Genomic DNA, 18,311 nt, shown 5'->3' on the forward strand with positions numbered 1-18,311 from the left:
TGTGAGTGAAAGGGACAGACGCCGGTACGTGAAACGGACCGACCCGCACAACTGACGGATCCCCGCCCGGTGTGAGTGAAAGGGACAGACGCCGGTACGTGAAACTGACCGACCCGCACAACTGACGGATCCCCGCCCGGTGTGAGTGAAAGGGACAGACGCCGGTACGTGAAACGGACCGACCCGCACAACTGACGGATCCACGCCCGGTGTGAGTGAAAGGGACAGACGCCGGTACGTGAAACGGACCGACACGCACAACTGACGGATCCACGCCCGGTGTGAGTGAAAGGGACAGACGCCGGTACGTGAAACGGACCGACCCGCACAACTGACGGATCCGCGCCCGGTGTGAGTGAAAGGGACAGACGCCGGTACGTGAAACTGACCGACCCGCACAACTGACGGATCCGCGCCCGGCGTGAGTGAAAGGGACAGACGCCGGTACGTGAAACGGACCGACCCGCACAACTGACGGATCCACGCCCGGTGTGAGTGAAAGGGACAGACGCCGGTACGTGAAACGGACCGACACGCACAACTGACGGATCCACGCCCGGCGTGAGTGAAAGGGACAGACGCCGGTACGTGAAACGGACCGACACGCACAACTGACGGATCCACGCCCGGCGTGAGTGAAAGGGACCGACGCCGGTACGTGAAACGGACCGACACGCACAACTGACGGATCCGCGCCCGGCGTGAGTGAAAGGGACAGACGCCGGTACGTGAAACGGACCGACCCGCACAACTGACGGATCCGCGCCCGGTGTGAGTGAAAGGGACAGACGCCGGTACGTGAAACTGACCGACCCGCACAACTGACGGATCCGCGCCCGGTGTGAGTGAAAGGGACAGACGCCGGTACGTGAAACGGACCGACCCGCACAACTGACGGATCCGCGCCCGGTGTGAGTGAAAGGGACAGACGCCGGTACGTGAAACGGACCGACACGCACAACTGACGGATCCACGCCCGGCGTGAGTGAAAGGGACCGACGCCGGTACGTGAAACGGACCGACACGCACAACTGACGGATCCCCGCCCGGTGTGAGTGAAAGGGACAGACGCCGGTACGTGAAACGGACCGACACGCACAACTGACGGATCCACGCCCGGTGTGAGTGAAAGGGACAGACGCCGGTACGTGAAACGGACCGACCCGCACAACTGACGGATCCACGCCCGGTGTGAGTGAAAGGGACAGACGCCGGTACGTGAAACGGACCGACCCGCACAACTGACCGATCCGCGCCCGGCGCGAGTGAAAGGGACCGACGCCGGTACATGAAACTGACCGACCCGCACAACTGACGGATCCGCGCCCGGCGTGAGTGAAAGGGACAGACGCCGGTACGTGAAACTGACCGACACGCACAACTGACGGATCCACGCCCGGCGTGAGTGAAAGGGACCGACGCCGGTACGTGAAACGGACCGACCCGCACAACTGACGGATCCACGCCCGGCGTGAGTGAAAGGGACCGACGCCGGTACGTGAAATGGACCGACCCGCACAACTGACGGATCCGCGCCCGGCGTGAGTGAAAGGGACAGACGCCGGTACGTGAAACTGACCGACCCGCACAACTGACGGATCCACGCCCGGCGTGAGTGAAAGGGACCGACGCCGGTACGTGAAATGGACCGACCCGCACAACTGACCGATCCGCGCCCGGCGTGAGTGAAAGGGACTAACCCGCACAACTGACCGATCCGCGCCCGGCGCCGGTGAAAGGGAGCGACGCCGGTACATGAAACTGACCGACCCGCACAACTGACCGATCCGCGCCCGGCGCCGGTGAAAGGGGCCGACGCCGGTACGTGAAACTGACCGACACAGGTGAAACTGACCCGGAGCAGCACGTTACAAGCTGTGACCCCCAAGCCAGCACCCCCAGTCTCCCGTCTGCCATCCAGCCCCTCTTCGCAGTCCGCCGCCTCCCACGCAGCGCTGGCATCGCCTTGGAACGCAGACCCCTGACCCACTGCCCATCGCCCGGGGCTAGGAAGGGGGGGGGCCGCCGCTGCCCTGCGTGCTGCGGATGGCACCGGGCCGCGCGGTCCGTACCTCGTTCCCAGACCACCGCTTGCTGCCGCTGTCGACGCTGTTGAAGCCCGAGTCCAGGCCACCGTACTGCCGGCCGGGGTAGAACTCGTCGGAGAGGCTGAGGGGCAGAGAGAGGTGGGTGAGGGGGCAGGGAGAGGTGCTTGGAGATCCTCTGGTGAAAGGTGCCGGAGCAGGTGCTTCACAATGCAGCACAGAGCCTGGGACCCGCCCAGTACAGAGATGGAACTTGGCACTTCCTCCCCAAGCGGTCGAGAAAGGGGCCGATCCAGAAATAGAACCCAGGAGTCCTGGCTCCCAGCCTCCCCTGCTCCAGCCCACCAGCCCCCACTCCCCTCCCAGAGCCGGGGACAGACCCAGGAGTCCTGGCTCCCAGCCCCCCCTGCTCTGACCCAGCAGCCCCCACTCCCCTCCCAGAGCCGGGGAGAGAACCCAGGAGTCCTGGCTCCCAGCCCCCCCTGCTCTGACCCAGCAGCCCCCACTCCCCTCCCAGAGCCGGGGAGAGAACCCAGGAGTCCTGGCTCCCAGCCCCCCTGCTCTGACCCACCAGCCCCCACTCCCCTCCCAGAGCCGGGGAGAGAACCCAGGAGTCCTGGCTCCCAGCCCCCCTGCTCTAACCACCAGCCCCCACTCCCCTCCCAGAGCCAGGGAGAGAACCCAGGAGTCCTGGCTCCCACCCCCCTTGTTCTAACCCACCAGCCCCCACCCCCTTCCCAGAGCCGGGGAGAGAACCCAGGAGTCCTGGCTCCCAGCCCCCCTGCTCTACCCACCAGCCCCCACTCCCCTCCCAGAGCCGGGGAGAGAACCCAGGCGTCCTGGCTCCCAGCCCCCCCTGCTCTACCCACCAGCCCCCACTCCCCTCCCAGAGCCGGGAGAGAACCCAGGAGTCCTGGCTCCCAGCCCCCCGGCTCTACCCACCAGCCCCCACTCCCCTCCCAGAGCCAGGGAGAGAACCCAGGAGTCCTGGCTCCCAGCCTCCCCTGCTCCAGCCCACCAGCCCCCACTCCCCTCCCAGAGCCGGGGAGAGAACCCAGGAGTCCTGGCTCCCAGCCCCCCCTGCTCTAACCCACCAGCCCCCACTCCCCTCCCAGAGCCGGGGAGAGAACCCAGGAGTCTTGGCTCCCAGCCCCCACTCCCCTCCCAGAGCCAGGGAGAGAACCCAGGAGTCCTGGCTCCCAGCCCCCCTGCTCTAACCCACCAGCTCCCACTCCCCTCCCAGAGCCGGGGAGAGAACCCAGGAGTCCTGGCTCCCACCCCCCTTGTTCTAACCCACCAGCCCCCACCCCCTTCCCAGAGCCGGAGAGAACCCAGGAGTCCTGGCTCCCAGCCCCCCATGCTTTAACCACCAGCCCCCACCCCCTCCCAGAGCCGGGGAGAGAACCCAGGAGTCCTGGCTCCCAGCCCCCCATGCTTTAACCACCAGCCCCCACCCCCTCCCAGAGCCAGAGAGGACCCAGGAGTCCTGGCTCCCAGGGGTGGGAGAGCCCGTGGGTTTCTATCTGCTGGAGGGCAAGCGGTGGGAACAGGATCCAGAACGCCCAGCAGCACTGGGCTGCCACGCGGGGGCCGGCCAAGCCGGGGCGATTCCAGGCCCCCCCGCCCCGGTGAAGCTCCCTTACCAGGTGCCGAAGCCGGTGGGCCGGCTGGGCCGGGCGAAGTCGGCCAGGTCAGGCCCCGTTTTGCTGCAGGCTTCCAGGTTGAGGTATTTGAAGATGTGGATTTTGCCTTTCAGGCAGATCTGGGGCGAGACCCGGGGGTGGGGGAGGCTCGTTAGGGCTGGGCTGAGGCGGGGGGGAGTCACCGGCCGGAAGGACCTGTCGGCTCTGACTCCGGCACCGCACCGCCCATTGGGTCTGGTTTTACCGCCCCCCAGCCCTCCTTCCCCGGGCCCCGCCCCGGCTCACCTGCGCGGGCGGCGACTGCAGGGGGTTATTGTCCAGCAGGATGGTCTGCAGGTGCCGGAGGTGCCGGTAGCAGACGGGGATGCGGGCGACCCGGTTGCAGGAGAAATCCAGGCGGACGAGGGGCAGCTCCGACAGCTCTGGAGCGGCAGAGGGGCCCGGTGAGCGCGGCAGGGGCCCCAGCTGCCCCGTGGCCGGAAGGGGGGGAGGATCTGGGGGGAGTCCCGGCCCCGCCTGGCACCCCCGGCACTGGGGCATCGGGGCTGCAGCGAGCATGAGGGGATGTGGGGCTACAATCAAGACGCGGCCCCAGCTCCCAGGGCGCTCGAAGAAGGAGAAAGGGCCCAAAAGGTATTTGCGCTCCGGCCCTTTAAGTACCAGCTCCCTGGGCTCGCGGGATTGGTGGCTTCCGTTCCCACCCCGCGCTCGATTGGCTGGAAGGGGTCCTGCTCCGGGGTTTAAAGAGACGGTGCGGGGCACTGACCTTCGGGCAGGGCGGTTAGCTGGTTCCTCCGCACGTTCAGGTCTCGCAGGGCCTCCAGCCGGCCCATGCTGGGGGGCAGAGCCTGGAGCTCATTGCAGCTCACGTCCTGGGGGGAGGGGGAGGGGGAGGGGGGGGAGGTTTAGCAGGGCCTGGTGGGGTGGGGTGGGGTGGGGGGGATTCGTATCTCGCAGTCAGCCCCCCTAGTGCCCCCCGCTTCCTGCCCCACAGCGCCCCCTAGTGCCCCCCGCTCCCTGCCCCACAGCGCCCCCTAGTGCTCCCCCGCTCCCTGCTCCACAGCGCCCCCTAGTGCTCCCCCGCTCCCTGCCCCCTAGTGCTCCCCCGCTCCCTGCCCCACAGCGCCCTCTAGTGCCCCCCGCTCCCTGCCCCACAGCGCCCCCTAGTGCTCCCCGCTTCCTGCCCCACAGCGCCCCCTAGTGCCCCCCGCTCCCTGCCCCACAGCGCCCCCTAGTGCTCCCCCGCTCCCTGCCCCACAGCGCCCCCTGACCCCGCCCTGGGGCCGGCCCCGCCTGCCGGGGGAGAGCGCCCCCTGCCGAGCCCCCCCCCCACACTCCTTGCCCCACAGTGACCCCTAGTGCCGCCCTGGGGCCAGCCCTGCCTACCGGGGGAGAGCGCCCCGCCCCGCTCCCTGCCCCACAGCGCCCCCTGGCCCCGCCCTGGGGCTAGCCCTGCCTACCGGGGGAGAGCGCCCCGCCCCGCTCCCTGCCCCACAGCGCCCCCTGGCCCCGCCCTGGGGCTAGCCCTGCCTACCGGGGGAGAGCCCCCCGCCCCGCTCCCTGCTCCACAGCGCCCCCTAGTGCCGCCCTGGGGCCAGCCCTGCCTGCTGGGGGAGAGCGCCCCCCGCTGAGCCCCCTACCCCGCTCCCTGCCCCACAGCACCCCCTAGTGCCGCCCTGGGGCCAGCCCCACCTGCCGGGGGAGAGCGCCCCCTGCTGAGCCCCCTGCTCCCTGCCCCACAGCGCCCCCCTGCGGCCAGCCCCGCCTGCCAGGGGAGAGCGCCCCACCCCGCTCCCTGCCCCACAGCGCCCCCTAGCACCGCCCTGGGGCCAGCCCCGCCTGCCGGGGGAGAGCGCCCCACCCCGCTCCCTGCCCCACAGCGCCCCCTAGCGCCGCCCTGCGGCCAGCCCCACCTGCCAGGGGAGAGCGCCCCGCCCCGCTCCCTGCCCCCCAGCGCCCCCTGGCCCCGCCCTGGGGGAGGGATCCGGTGGCGTCTCGGTTTCCCGGCCCCACTCACCAGCTGGCGCAGGGCGCGCAGGGCGCCCGTCTCGTCGGGCAGCGAGCCCAGCTTGTTGTTGCTGGCGACGAGGACCTTGAGGGGCAGGCGGCACAGGCAGGGCGGGAGGGAGGTGAGCTGGTTCCGGCTGCGGGGGGAGAAGGAGCCGTTAGAACCGCGGCCGGAGCGAGTCAGGCTGGATCCCCCCCCCGGCCCGGCCCGGCCGTTACCTGAGGTTCAGGTAGGTGAGCGACTGCAGGTTGGCGATGGCCGGCGGGATGCTCCGCAGGCAGTTGTGGTACAAACTCAGCCCCTCCAGGGAGACCAGGTGGCAGGCGTCCTCGGGCACTTCGGCAAAGCGGTTCCGGGAGAGATCTGGGCGTGGGGAGAGAGGGGAGGCTGTGAGACACCCCCCACCGCCGGCACCCAACTCCGGGGCCCCCGGGTGTCCTGCGACAGGCAACTCGCCCGGGGGGGCCCTGAGCTCACTCGAGGGGAAACTGAGGCACGGTGGCCACCCCCTGCTCTAACCACCGGACCCCCCTGCCCTCCCAGAGAAGCCACCTGCAGAAGGGAGGCGGGGAGACATGCGCCGGGTAATTCCTGTGGCCGGATCCCGGCCCGGCCCGGCCCCAGGGGTGCTGGGAGGAAAACGCCAGGCGTGGCCGCGAGCGCGGAGGAATTGGGTGGGGGCCCTGGAGCCAGCTGGACCCTGCAGCTGGAATCGTGTTTGCTCGACGCGCGTCCCACCGAGATTTCGCCTCCCAGCCCAAGAGCAGGGGCGCGGTTAACTCCCCCTCGCGCAGAGAACTCAGCCCCAGGCCCTTCCGAAGCGAAGCGACGAAGGGGAGAGATTGGTGACGAACCCAGGAGTCCTGGCTCCCGGGAGCAGAGAGCCCACGGCCCAGCCGGGAACGAACCCAGGAGTCCCATAGAGTACCTGGCCCCATGGGGGGCCCCGATCTCCGTCAGGGGGGTCTGTGCAGTGCCTGGCCCCATGGGGGGCCCCGATCTCCGTCAGGGGGGTCTGTGCAGTGCCTGGCCCCATGGGGGGCCCCGATCTCCGTCAGGGGGGTCTGTGCAGTGCCTGGCCCCATGGGGGGCCCCGATCTCCGTCAGGGGGGTCTGTGCAGTGCCTGGCCCCATGGGGGGCCCCGATCTCCGTCAGGGGGGTCTGTGCAGTGCCTGGCCCCATGGGGGGCCCCGATCTCCGTCAGGGGGGTCTGTGCAGTGCCTGGCTCCATGGGGGGCCCCGATCTCCGTCAGGGGGGTCTGTGCAGTGCCTGGCCCCATGGGGGGCCCCGATCTCCGTCAGGGGGGTCTGTGCAGTGCCTGGCTCCATGGGGGGCCCCGATCTCCGTCAGGGGGGGTCTGTGCAGTGCCTGGCCCCATGGGGGGCCCTGATCTCCGTCAGGGGGGTCTGTGCAGTGCCTGGCTCCATGGGGGGCCCCGATCTCCGTCAGGGGGGTCTGCGCAGCACCCGGCACAACGAGGGGCCCCCCAATCTCAGTCAGGGGGTCCGTACAGTGCCTGGCACAACAGGGTCCTGAGCCCAGCAGGGCTCCTGGGCTCTGCCCCAACCCCAGGACGGAGGGGGACGAGCAGCCGAGGCCCCGTGGCTCGCTGGGCCCGGAACGGAGCCACGGCCCGTTGCCAAGGGGCCGGGGCTGCCAGCGGCTGGCGGGAGGCCAGCCCAGCGCTCAGCACCGAGGGAAGGGCTGACTCAGGAGCCGTTTCCCTGGGGTTTGGCGACGGCGCGACCCAGAGGGGCCCGGGCAGGCTGCCGCGCGGGTATCGAGCTTGGCACTGGGCGGGCGAGCCCAGACCCACGGCGAGGGACAGGCCCTGCCCCGGCTGAGATCAGGGCCCCGTCGTGCCCAGACCCACGGCGAGGGACAGGCCCTGCCCCGGCTGAGATCAGGGCTCGGGCGCTGCCCAGACCCACGGCGAGGGACAGACCCTGCCCCAGCTGAGATCAGGGCTCGGGCGCTGCCCAGACCCACGGCGAGGGACAGGCCCTGCCCCGGCTGAGATCAGGCCCCGTCGTGCCCAGACCCACGGCGAGGGACAGACCCTGCCCCAGCTGAGATCAGGCCCCATCGTGCCCAGACCCGCGGCGAGGGACAGACCCTGCCCCAGCTGAGATCAGGGCCCCGTTGTGCCCAGACCCACGGCGAGGGACAGGCCCTGCCCCAGCTGAGATCAGGGCCCCGTCGTGCCCAGACCCACGGCGAGGGACAGGCCCTGCCCCAGCTGAGATCAGGCCCCGTCGTGCCCAGACCCACGGCGAGGGACAGGCCCTGCCCCAGCTGAGATCAGGCCCCGTCGTGCCCAGACCCACGGCGAGGGACAGGCCCTGCCCCAGCTGAGATCAGGGCCCCGTTGTGCCCAGACCCGCGGCGAGGGACAGACCCTGCCCCAGCTGAGATCAGGGCCCGTCGTGCCCAGACCCACGGCGAGGGACAGACCCTGCCCCAGCTGAGATCAGGGCCCGTCGTGCCCAGACCCACGGCGAGGGACAGGCCCTGCCCCAGCTGAGATCAGGCCCCGTCGTGCCCAGACCCACGGCGAGGGACAGGCCCTGCCCCAGCTGAGATCAGGGCTCGGGCGCTGCCCAGACCCACGGCGAGGGACAGGCCCTGCCCCAGCTGAGATCAGGCCCCATTGTGCCCAGACCCGCGGCGAGGGACAGGCCCTGCCCCAGCTGAGATCAGGGCCCCGTTGTGCCCAGACCCGCGGCGAGGGACAGGCCCTGCCCCAGCTGAGATCAGGCCCCGTCATGCCCAGACCCACGGCGAGGGACAGGCCCTGCCCCAGCTGAGATCAGGGCTCGGGCGCTGCCCAGACCCACGGCGAGGGACAGGCCCTGCCCCAGCTGAGATCAGGGCCCCGTCGTGCCCAGACCCACGGCGAGGGACAGGCCCTGCCCCAGCTGAGGTCAGGGCTCGGGCGCTGCCCAGACCCACGGCGAGGGACAGGCCCTGCCCCAGCTGAGATCAGGCCCCGTCGTGCCCAGACCCACGGCGAGGGACAGGCCCTGCCCCGGCTGAGATCAGGGCTTGGGCGCTGCCCAGACCCACGGCGAGGGACAGGCCCTGCCCCAGCTGAGATCAGGGCTCGGGCGCTGCCCAGACCCACGGCGAGGGACAGGCCCTGCCCCAGCTGAGATCAGGGCTCGGGCACTGCCCAGACCCACGGCGAGGGACAGGCCCTGCCCCAGCTGAGATCAGGCCCCGTCGTGCCCAGACCCACGGCGAGGGACAGGCCCTGCCCCAGCTGAGATCAGGGCTTGGGCGCTGCCCAGACCCGCGGCGAGGGACAGACCCTGCCCCAGCTGAGATCAGGCCCCGTCGTGCCCAGACCCGCGGCGAGGGACAGGCCCTGCCCCAGCTGAGATCAGGCCCCGTCATGCCCAGACCCACGGCGAGGGACAGGCCCTGCCCCAGCTGAGATCAGGGCTCGGGCGCTGCCCAGACCCACGGCGAGGGACAGGCCCTGCCCCAGCTGAGATCAGGGCCCCGTCGTGCCCAGACCCACGGCGAGGGACAGGCCCTGCCCCAGCTGAGGTCAGGGCTCGGGCGCTGCCCAGACCCACGGCGAGGGACAGGCCCTGCCCCAGCTGAGATCAGGGCCCCGTCGTGCCCAGACCCACGGCGAGGGACAGGCCCTGCCCCAGCTGAGGTCAGGGCTCGGGCGCTGCCCAGACCCACGGCGAGGGACAGGCCCTGCCCCAGCTGAGATCAGGGCTCGGGCGCTGCCCAGACCCACGGCGAGGGACAGGCCCTGCCCCAGCTGAGATCAGGCCCCGTCGTGCCCAGACCCACGGCGAGGGACAGGCCCTGCCCCGGCTGAGATCAGGGCTTGGGCGCTGCCCAGACCCACGGCGAGGGACAGGCCCTGCCCCAGCTGAGATCAGGGCTCGGGCGCTGCCCAGACCCACGGCGAGGGACAGGCCCTGCCCCAGCTGAGATCAGGCCCCGTCGTGCCCAGACCCGCGGCGAGGGACAGGCCCTGCCCCAGCTGAGATCAGGCCCCGTCATGCCCAGACCCACGGCGAGGGACAGGCCCTGCCCCAGCTGAGATCAGGGCTCGGGCGCTGCCCAGACCCACGGCGAGGGACAGGCCCTGCCCCAGCTGAGATCAGGGCCCCGTCGTGCCCAGACCCACGGCGAGGGACAGGCCCTGCCCCAGCTGAGGTCAGGGCTCGGGCGCTGCCCAGACCCACGGCGAGGGACAGGCCCTGCCCCAGCTGAGATCAGGGCTCGGGCGCTGCCCAGACCCACGGCGAGGGACAGGCCCTGCCCCAGCTGAGATCAGGCCCCGTCGTGCCCAGACCCACGGCGAGGGACAGGCCCTGCCCCGGCTGAGATCAGGGCTTGGGCGCTGCCCAGACCCACGGCGAGGGACAGGCCCTGCCCCAGCTGAGATCAGGCCCCGTCGTGCCCAGACCCACGGCGAGGGACAGGCCCTGCCCCAGCTGAGATCAGGGCTCGGGCGCTGCCCAGACCCACGGCGAGGGACAGGCCCTGCCCCAGCTGAGATCAGGGCTCGGGCGCTGCCCAGACCCACGGCGAGGGACAGGCCCTGCCCCGGCTGAGATCCGGGCTCGGAGCCCTTTGGAGAGCGCGGCTTTGAACAAGGACCAGGGAACGGCGCCCCAAGGGCCACACGCCCCGAAGGGGGGCAGGCCCCCGTGCCCGGGAGGGCGAGGCAAGGGGACCCAGAGACCAGGGGCTGAGAGCGCGACCGGCTCCCCTTTTCCTTAGGGAGCGCCGGTTCCGGCGAGCCCGGCGCGGCAGCACTCTGCCGGCGTGTTTCCACAGCCTGCCCCCGGGCCGCAGCTGCCGCTCCCGTGCGAGGCAGGACGCGGAGGCGGCCTGCACTCGAACCTCCTCGGCAGATCTAAAGCCTTGGCCGAGGAAACCGACCCCCCCCGAGCGACCCTGGGACCTCGCCCCAGAACAGCTCCCAGATCGGCAGCCTCCCCGGGCGCCTAGCTCCAGAACTGGCGTCCAGATGGGGAGCTCTTCCGGAACGGCTAACACGCTCGGACGGGCTCGGTTTTTCCCGGCAAACCCCGATTTCACCGCCGCGGCTGAAGATCCGAGCCGCACGCGGCTGGAAGGTTGGCTAGCGCCTGCGTCCGTTTTGCCGGGCGGTGCCGACGGCTCACGTTTTAGCTTCTGGAATCGGCGTCTACGGCAGTGAACTCAGTCGGATCTGACCCGAGACCCCTCGCAATGTCCCGCAACTCTGGAAACTTAAAAGTCGATACGATATTGGGGGGTGGGGGGGGATGCTGCAAAATGAACCCTGGTATCGCTCGTGGAAGCTGAATGCTGCCGAGCCGACGGCTACCGGGGCGGTTCCGGTCCGTTTGCCAGCAGGTGATGGAGACAGGCTGGAGGAGGAGTCGCAGGCGCGCAGAGAGACCCGGCTTCTGGGGCACAGAGCGAGTGGGAGTGGCAGGCGTGGGGGGATTTCGTCAGACGCCCCCCAGCACCCGCGGCTCCCTTCGGGGGAGGGTCTCCCAGGCCTGCTCCTGCACAGCTGGGGATGGAACGGCGCAATCCCAGCTCGTGGCCGGCACGTTTGCCAGGCGGCCAGCGGCGGAGGAAGTGACTGGGTGAACTCAGAGAGGAGCCCGCCACCGGCGAGCCTGGAACGGAGTGGGGGGGGTTCTGGGTTTCCCGGGGCAGGGGGGGTGGGACTCTGTACCGGCGAAACGCGGCCCGGGCTGCTGCCGCCGGCCGGACAGATGTTGTGCGACGGGAGCCACCCGGCGCGAGGCGAAAGCAAAGGGCCGCAGCGGGGCCGGACCGGCTCAAACGTCAGCCTCCGGCTGAAAACGCGAAGCAGATGTTCCCTTCTCGGCTGACGGGGGCAGCTCCCCCCACATTCCCCTGGGGGGAGCCGCAGGTGGGACATTCTGCTGGGCCAGAAATAGCCCCCCGGGGGGAGGGTCACAGCAAGTGCCAAGGGAGAGCTGAGAGCCGCCAGCCAGCTGGCTTGGGGGGGCAGGGGCCTGTCCCCTCTGGGGGGCGCCGGCCCCCACCCGGCCCCAGGGCAGGGACTGGCCAGCTCAGGGGGGCGGGGAATGGGGCAGGGTCCTGTCCCCTCTGGGGGGCGCCGGCTCCCCCCCGGCCCCAGGGCAGGGACTGGCTGGCTCGGGGGGGCAGGGAATGGGGCAGGGGCCTGTCCCCTCTGGGGGGCGCCGGCCCCCACCCGGCCCCAGGGCGGGGACTGGCTGGCTCAGGGGGGCGGGGAATGGGGCAGGGGCCTGTCCCCTCTGGGGGGCACTGGCTCCCCCCCGGCCCCAGGGCAGGGACTGGTTGGCTCAGGGGGGGTTAATGGGGCAGGGGCCTGTCCCCTCTGGGGGGCGCCGGCTCCCCCCCGGCCCCAGGGCAGGGACTGGCTGGCTCAGGGGGGGTTAATGGGGCAGGGGCCTGTCCCCTCTGGGGGGCGCCGGCTCCCCCCGGCCCCAGGGCAGGGACTGGCTGGCTCGGGGGGGTGGGTGCCGGAGGCATACGGCTGTCAGTCAATGGGCACAGCACCCAGGCCGGGGCGGGGGGGAAGGCAGGGGCCCGGGGTGGGAGTCTGGGGGGGTTCCCCACTCAGAGGGCCCCCCCCGTCCGCCGGAGCCCCACGCAAGGGGAGAACAAACAGTTAAAGTGGCTGGTTCCAGGCCAGACTGGCCGGGCGAACAGCTGAGCCGGGGGGGCAGAGGGGGGTGTCCTGTGTTCAAAGTGACACCTCCCCTGCGCCCCCCACCCCGCCCTACTGACCCACCTCAAAATAGCCCTGGCGGAGAGCCGCAGATTGGCTCCCGGAAGAGCCGCCGGCTTTGCCCACAGACCGGCCCGAGAACGGGGGAAGGCAGCATGACAGAGTGGTTAGAGCGGGGGGGCCTCTAATTCTACTGCGGGCTCAAGCAGTGACCCCCGTGCCTCGGTTTCCCCTCCTCAGACGCAAGCGAGGCTGCCGCCTGCCCCAGGGGGGATCTGCGGCCGGGCGGCGGCACAGAAGCCAGCAGCACGCGGCCCGAGCGGGGCCGGAGCCCGAGTGACGCGCCCCGAGGTGCTGAGCTGCGCCGGGGGCCGGCGCCGAGGCGAGGGGCAGACCCGGGGGACGATCCCAGGCTCATTTCCTGCTACAAGCCAGGCCCTGGCAAGGTTTCAACCCGCTGTACGCGAGCCAGGCAGAGCTGTCTCCGCGCGGGGGGAGGGAGCCGCCCTCCCGAGTCAAGGGCCCGGCTCGGTCACAGCTCTGGGTTATATTCCATGTGCCGAGCAAGTCCCTACACCTCCGTGCCTCAGTTTCCCCTCTCTACGCACCTCTCCCCCCAGGAGGCAGGGTCCGATTCCTCCCACAAGCTCATTCTCCATCCCCCTCACCGCGGCCGAGGCTGGGACAGCCGCGGCCAACGCCCCGGGGCACGTCGGAGCTCAGGGAAGGGCCGGCGGCGATGCCAGCGCGTCTCCAGGACGGTGCCGGGTCCTCGGGAAACGTGGCGAGGGCGCTGGCCGAGGACCCCGGAGAGCAGGGATTCGCTCCACAGGCTCGGGAGGACGATCTCGGCACCCTTGGGGATCCGGGTTCTCCATCTCCCGAGGGCCATAGCCAAGAACAGACGCTCTCCTGGGAGGTGATTTTGGCCAGAACAGGTTCTGGGGCTCAGGACGGGGGAAATGGGGGAGAATTTTCCAGCCTGGGTAAACCAGGAGGTCGCGGCAGCTGGGCTAAACGCCGGGAATTCGGCACCGAGGATTGGCTGCAGGTGGCAGGAACGCCGGGATTTCGGAGAAGACCGTCCGGGCACCATTGCAAATTCTTTCATTCCCGGGGCTGCCTCGGTGCCCGCAGGCGGCTCCGAAGAGCTGGTCACTCCTCCGCCTGCCCCGAGGACGAGGGCCGAACCGGAGACGGGCCAGAGAGCCCCGAAAAGGGGGGAAGGTTTTGGTAGGACCCGGGGTGGCCGGTCATCGTCCGCAGCTCCCGTCACCCGGCCCGGGCGACCGAGAGCAGGCCTGGCAGGGCGTGGCCAGGCCGCGCACGGAGGCAGCTGTGGCAATTCTCGTTTCTGAGCAGCCGGCAGGATGTGGCTTTCGAGCCGGCAGCGCTCGCAGTGCGGGCTCCGGCGCCTCCTTGGCAGCGCCCGCTTCCTCCTTCGCGCGCCGGGGGGACGGAGCCAAACCCAGGCGGCACACGGGGCGGGGAGCCCAGAGCCCCTCAATGCCCCCCAGAAATGTAGGCCTGGCAGGGACCTCCAAGGCCACCCATCAGAGTCAGGGCTGGCCCACAGCGCCGGATTTACCCGGTGGGGACGCTTATCCTGGTGCCCCTCAGCTCAGCCCCCTGGCCTGCGTCCGCGCTGGGGTTTGAAAGCGGCGAATCCTGCCCCGGCGGCGAACCAGTTCGGTTCTTCGCCTCAACGCGTCCTGCTGGGGGGCTGGGCTGGACAGACCCCTTGTCCTCCACTCCAGCGAGCCCTGGCCCATCCTGGGGCCCGGCCCTCTCGGGGGTCGTCCCCTTGACGTATTTATAAGGAACAAACCCGGCCCCGCTCGGGTTCCTGCTGCGGCACCACCCGAAGGCCCCGAGATAAACACGAGGTTGCATCACCCGGCCGGACCGAGGACAGCGCGCGCTGCGGACGGCTTCCACCTCCGAGCGAAGCCGCCGGGGCGCACGTTCCAGCAGGGGGCGGTACGGGGGCTCGATTCCGGCGGTAAGCAGGGAAGGGCCCAGCGGCCGGCGCTAAAGCCAGACCCGCTCCGGGGGGAACCGGCAGGACTGGCCGATCACCCCTCTCGCCGTGCCTCCTCCAGCTGAGCATGCGATCCGCAGGCCGGGCACTGGCTGGCGTGTCCCGCCCCCTTCCCGGCCATTGATTTTCGAACGCAAACAGCTGCACACAATCCCATCGGGTTAGTTCGACAATCGCTGACCGACGCGGCCGCCGAGAGTCACAAAGCCACAACGTCCTAAAGCATCGACGCCAAAGTCTCGGGTCAAAACCCGCAAAGCAGAGAGCCTGAGATCCAGGTCCCGGACCCCCGTCTGCTCTTCCCTGGCTAAGCCAAACTGCCGAAGTCCAGAGCCCTGGATTTCCACCAGGAAGTGCTCAAGTCGCCGTTTTCTTCCTTTGTAAATTTGTAACCCTGTAAATTTCAGTTGAGGCTGGAATATATTTCCGGCCGTGCGGGTGCGTCCGGGGAAATCGCCGTTGACCGATACCAATGAAAACCGGGTTCTGGCCAGAAAGAACCATGGAGCGGCCGCCGGTACGTTCCCGGCCATTGCAATACGTCCCGCAGCTGCCCTCCGGCGGCAGGGGTATGGCGGGGTTCGGAGACACACACCGGTAGCGGCGCCGGGAGCACGGCTACCCTTGCGCTTCAGGCACTCGAAGACGGGAGATCGAGGACGGCCGGGCTCTGCGTTTGGAGTTTGTGCAGGGCCTAGCGCCAGAGCAGAGCGGGACTCCTGGATGCTACCGTAATACACCTAATAAATAACGCCCAGCCCCTAGCGCCGGGCGCCCCCGCCACACAAGTACAGACAAAGTGCCTTGCCCCAGGCCACGCAGAAAACCCGTGACTCAGTTTCCCCCATCTGCAGACCTGGCTGGGGAGGTGGGGCTCTTGGCACCGACAGGAACAGGGGCCAGCCCCGTGGCCAGACAGAGGCTGGAGCAGGCTGGAGCCCGGGAGGGGGAGATCCCAGCGCTCCGGCCACGTGACCTCCAGCCGGGTTTGCTCACAGCTCAGCTGAAGGAAAAGCCGGAGTCAGCAGACCATTGACTCACACGCTGCTGAGCGGTGGAGGGGGGCTGGGTCGCGGCCGGGGCTGAGGCCCCCGAAACGCAGCCGAGGGCAGGGGCTGGCAGCTTTCCAGCTGGCAACACGCCCGCCTGGGAGCTGGCCAGGCCCTACAGGGGATCCCCCTGCGATCTGGGGGAGAGCAAGGGGGCGACAGGGAGAACGTCGTAGCCTCAGGGACGTCACGTGAGTCGCTAAGTGAGGGCTTAGCTGGAGGGCGTTCGCCTGAGCCACAGATGTAGGAATCCCCTTGCTCCAGCAGACTCCCTGGTGACCTTGGGCGAGGCAGGCTGCTTTCCTGTGCCTCAGTTTCCCCACCTGTGCAATGGGGAGCATAGGCCCTCCCGATAGATTAGAGCGTCGGGGGGGGGGGGGGGGAGACGTAGCTCAGGCAGACACAGTCCTGGTGCCTCGGCGCTGCAGCCGAGCTAACTGCAGGATGAGGGCGAGACGGGAGGGCGGGCGACCCCCCCCCACCCGTTACCGCAGGGGTTAGCGGCCTCCGCGACAGCCCCGACACCCGGCCGGATCTGCGGTCACTTGGCCAAGCTGGACCCACGGGTTTCCCCGCGGAGCGGGTCTGAAAGCGCCTCACCCCAGAGGTGGCTGCATGTCAGCGGCGGCCCGTGCGCGGCAGGAGATGGCGGACAGAAGTCAGCCGCTGGTAACCGTGGGGCGGTGCCCCTTCCCGAGTCTAGGGGCAGGCTCGGCTTACAGGGGCTGTTCGGGTCAGGCTGCCCTCCTTCTGGCAGTGGGGCGCTCCTCACCAGGCACTGACGGAAGAGGGGCAGCGTGGGGGGCTGAGAGCCAGGGCGAGAGCCCGAGCTGTCTGGGGTCCACAGCAGGGAGCCGACCAGCCTTTCGCGTCCATTTCACGGCAGCGGAGCCGTGAAACCGACGAGGGTGACAGCTAGGGATGCTGCGTGGCCCCCACCCCACTGACAGAAGCCCCCCCCAGCACCCCGGCGCCCACTCCTGCCACACCAGAGCCAGCTGCGACTTCGGCCAGCTTGGCCTCCCGGTGCAGGCAGGGCAGCCGTGCCGCGTCGAGGCAGCAGGCCCGAGAACTGTTCTCTTCTGCGCCCGCTTACGCTTTTGGCCTTCGCAACATCCTCCGGCAAGGAGTTCCGCAGGTTACTACGCGCTGCATCCTCCTATCGGCGTGGAGCCTGCTGCCTCCTCCTTCGGGGGGCGACCCCCGTCTGTGCGCTGCGTGAGGGGGGAAATAACACTCCTCTCGCCACCTGCTCCACCCCGGTCGTGACCGCAGAGACCCCCCTGCTGCTCGCAAAGCGGGGCCGGTGTCACCGCCCCCCACGGGGAGCGGGCTGACCGGGGCTGTTCGTCCGAGCTCGGAAGGAAGCAATTACCACGGGAGGGCCTGGGTTACGTCGCTATCACGTGGATGTCAGAGAAAGCTCACCAGGGCCTGGCCTCTCCTTTCAGGGCCTGCCCGTTTCCCCCGCCAGAGGCACGGCGACCCGCCGGCGCTCCTCCCACGGCCTCCGGCACCCTGGCACCTGCAGCGCGGACACACCCCGAGCCAAGCCGGGCTGAGCTCGCCCGCTCCAGGCTTGGGAACGGCTCGGGGGAGTCGAAAACCAGGAATGAAAACAGCCCTCAGCGAGCAGAGAAAAGAAACCTTGAAACGCAGCCTGCGAGTAGCAGAACCCAGGGCGCCTTCGGCTCCTACCCCGGCCTGGTTCCCCAGCCGCCCGCCGGGGCTTCTCTCGGCGCGGCCGGGGCAGCTCGTTAAGGGCTTGGGATGAGAAATCCCCGGCCTTGCCCTCCAGCCCACGACAGCTGGGGGATTGGCGGCACAGAGAGCTCGGCGGCGGCAGCAGCCTCGGGCCCGGGGAGAGGCAGAGCCACGGGAGGAACAACACGGCAGTGCTAGCCGGGCTCCGTGCGAGTGGCGCTGTACGAGCCTGCGTCCCGAGCAAGGCTCCACCGGAGCCGATAGGCTAAAGGAGCCCAGTTCTCTCAGGGCTCCCGTTCCAAGGGTGTCTTTGTGGCCAGCCCACGCTGGGGGGCTGCCATGGCGTTCCCCCAAGTCCAAATACTGCGTTTGCCGTCAGAAAGGAGCAGGAGCCCCCGCGAGGATCAGGAAGGCGCCTGCGGGGAGGGACGGGGGCCAACCGGCAGGGCGCTGCTGGGGGCACCCAACGACCGGGACAGAGAGAACCCCCCCCGCCCCCCCCCACGCAGTGTTGACACATGTCGTCATCTGCCCACCGCAAAGCTCTTCGGAAAAGGGAAGAGCAACTTCTCTGCTTGACAGAGAGCGCGGCACCGCCAGCGGAAGTGCCTGCCCTGAGATCACCCACCACATCAACTGCACAGCTGGGAATGGAACCCAGGAGTCCTGCTCCCAGCCCCCGCTCTACCCACCAGCCTCCTCTGCCCTCCCAGAGCCGGGGAGAGAACCCAGGAGTCCTGGCTCCCAGCCCCCCTGCTCTGACCCACCAGCCCCCACTGCCCTCCCAGAGCCGGGGAGAGAACCCAGGAGTCCTGCTCCCAGCCCCCGCTCTACCCACCAGCCCCCACTCCCCTCCCAGAGCCGGGGAGAGAACCCAGGAGTCCTGGCTCCCAGCCCCCCCTGCTCCAACCCACCAGCCCCCACTCCCCTCCCAGAGCCAGGGAGAGAACCCAGGAGTCCTGGCTCCCAGCCCCCCCTGCTCCAACCCACCAGCCCCCACTCCCCTCCCAGAGCCGGGGAGAGAACCCAGGAGTCCTGGCTCCCAGCCCCCCTGCTCTAACCACCAGCCCCCACTCCCCTCCCAGAGCCGGGGAGAGAACCCAGGAG

At 69.9% G+C, this 18,311-nt stretch overlaps 1 protein-coding gene across 4 annotated transcripts in view; it reads right to left on the bottom strand.

Moving 5' to 3' along the window:
• LRCH4 (leucine rich repeats and calponin homology domain containing 4) overlaps positions 1-18,311 on the bottom strand; it is a 31,077-nt gene that overhangs the window by 8,385 nt on the left and 4,381 nt on the right. For 3 of the 4 annotated variants that reach the window (XM_045000492.1, XM_045000491.1, XM_045000490.1), the window contains exons 2-7: positions 5,915-6,059; positions 5,706-5,832; positions 4,455-4,560; positions 3,974-4,110; positions 3,689-3,807; positions 2,073-2,169 (exon numbers count right to left, since the gene is read on the bottom strand). In XM_045000492.1, the coding sequence (XP_044856427.1) occupies positions 2,073-2,169; positions 3,689-3,807; positions 3,974-4,110; positions 4,455-4,560; positions 5,706-5,832; positions 5,915-6,059 (731 nt within the window). Of the gene's footprint in view, positions 1-2,072; positions 2,170-3,688; positions 3,808-3,973; positions 4,111-4,454; positions 4,561-5,705; positions 5,833-5,914; positions 6,060-14,489; positions 14,536-18,311 lie in introns of those variants that run through there. The other variant, XM_045000493.1, reaches the window with a different exon arrangement.

The sequence above is a fragment of the Mauremys mutica genome, unplaced genomic scaffold (assembly GCF_020497125.1).
Source record: "Mauremys mutica isolate MM-2020 ecotype Southern unplaced genomic scaffold, ASM2049712v1 000330F_np12_obj, whole genome shotgun sequence".
In the NCBI taxonomy this organism is placed as follows: Eukaryota; Metazoa; Chordata; order Testudines; family Geoemydidae; genus Mauremys; species Mauremys mutica.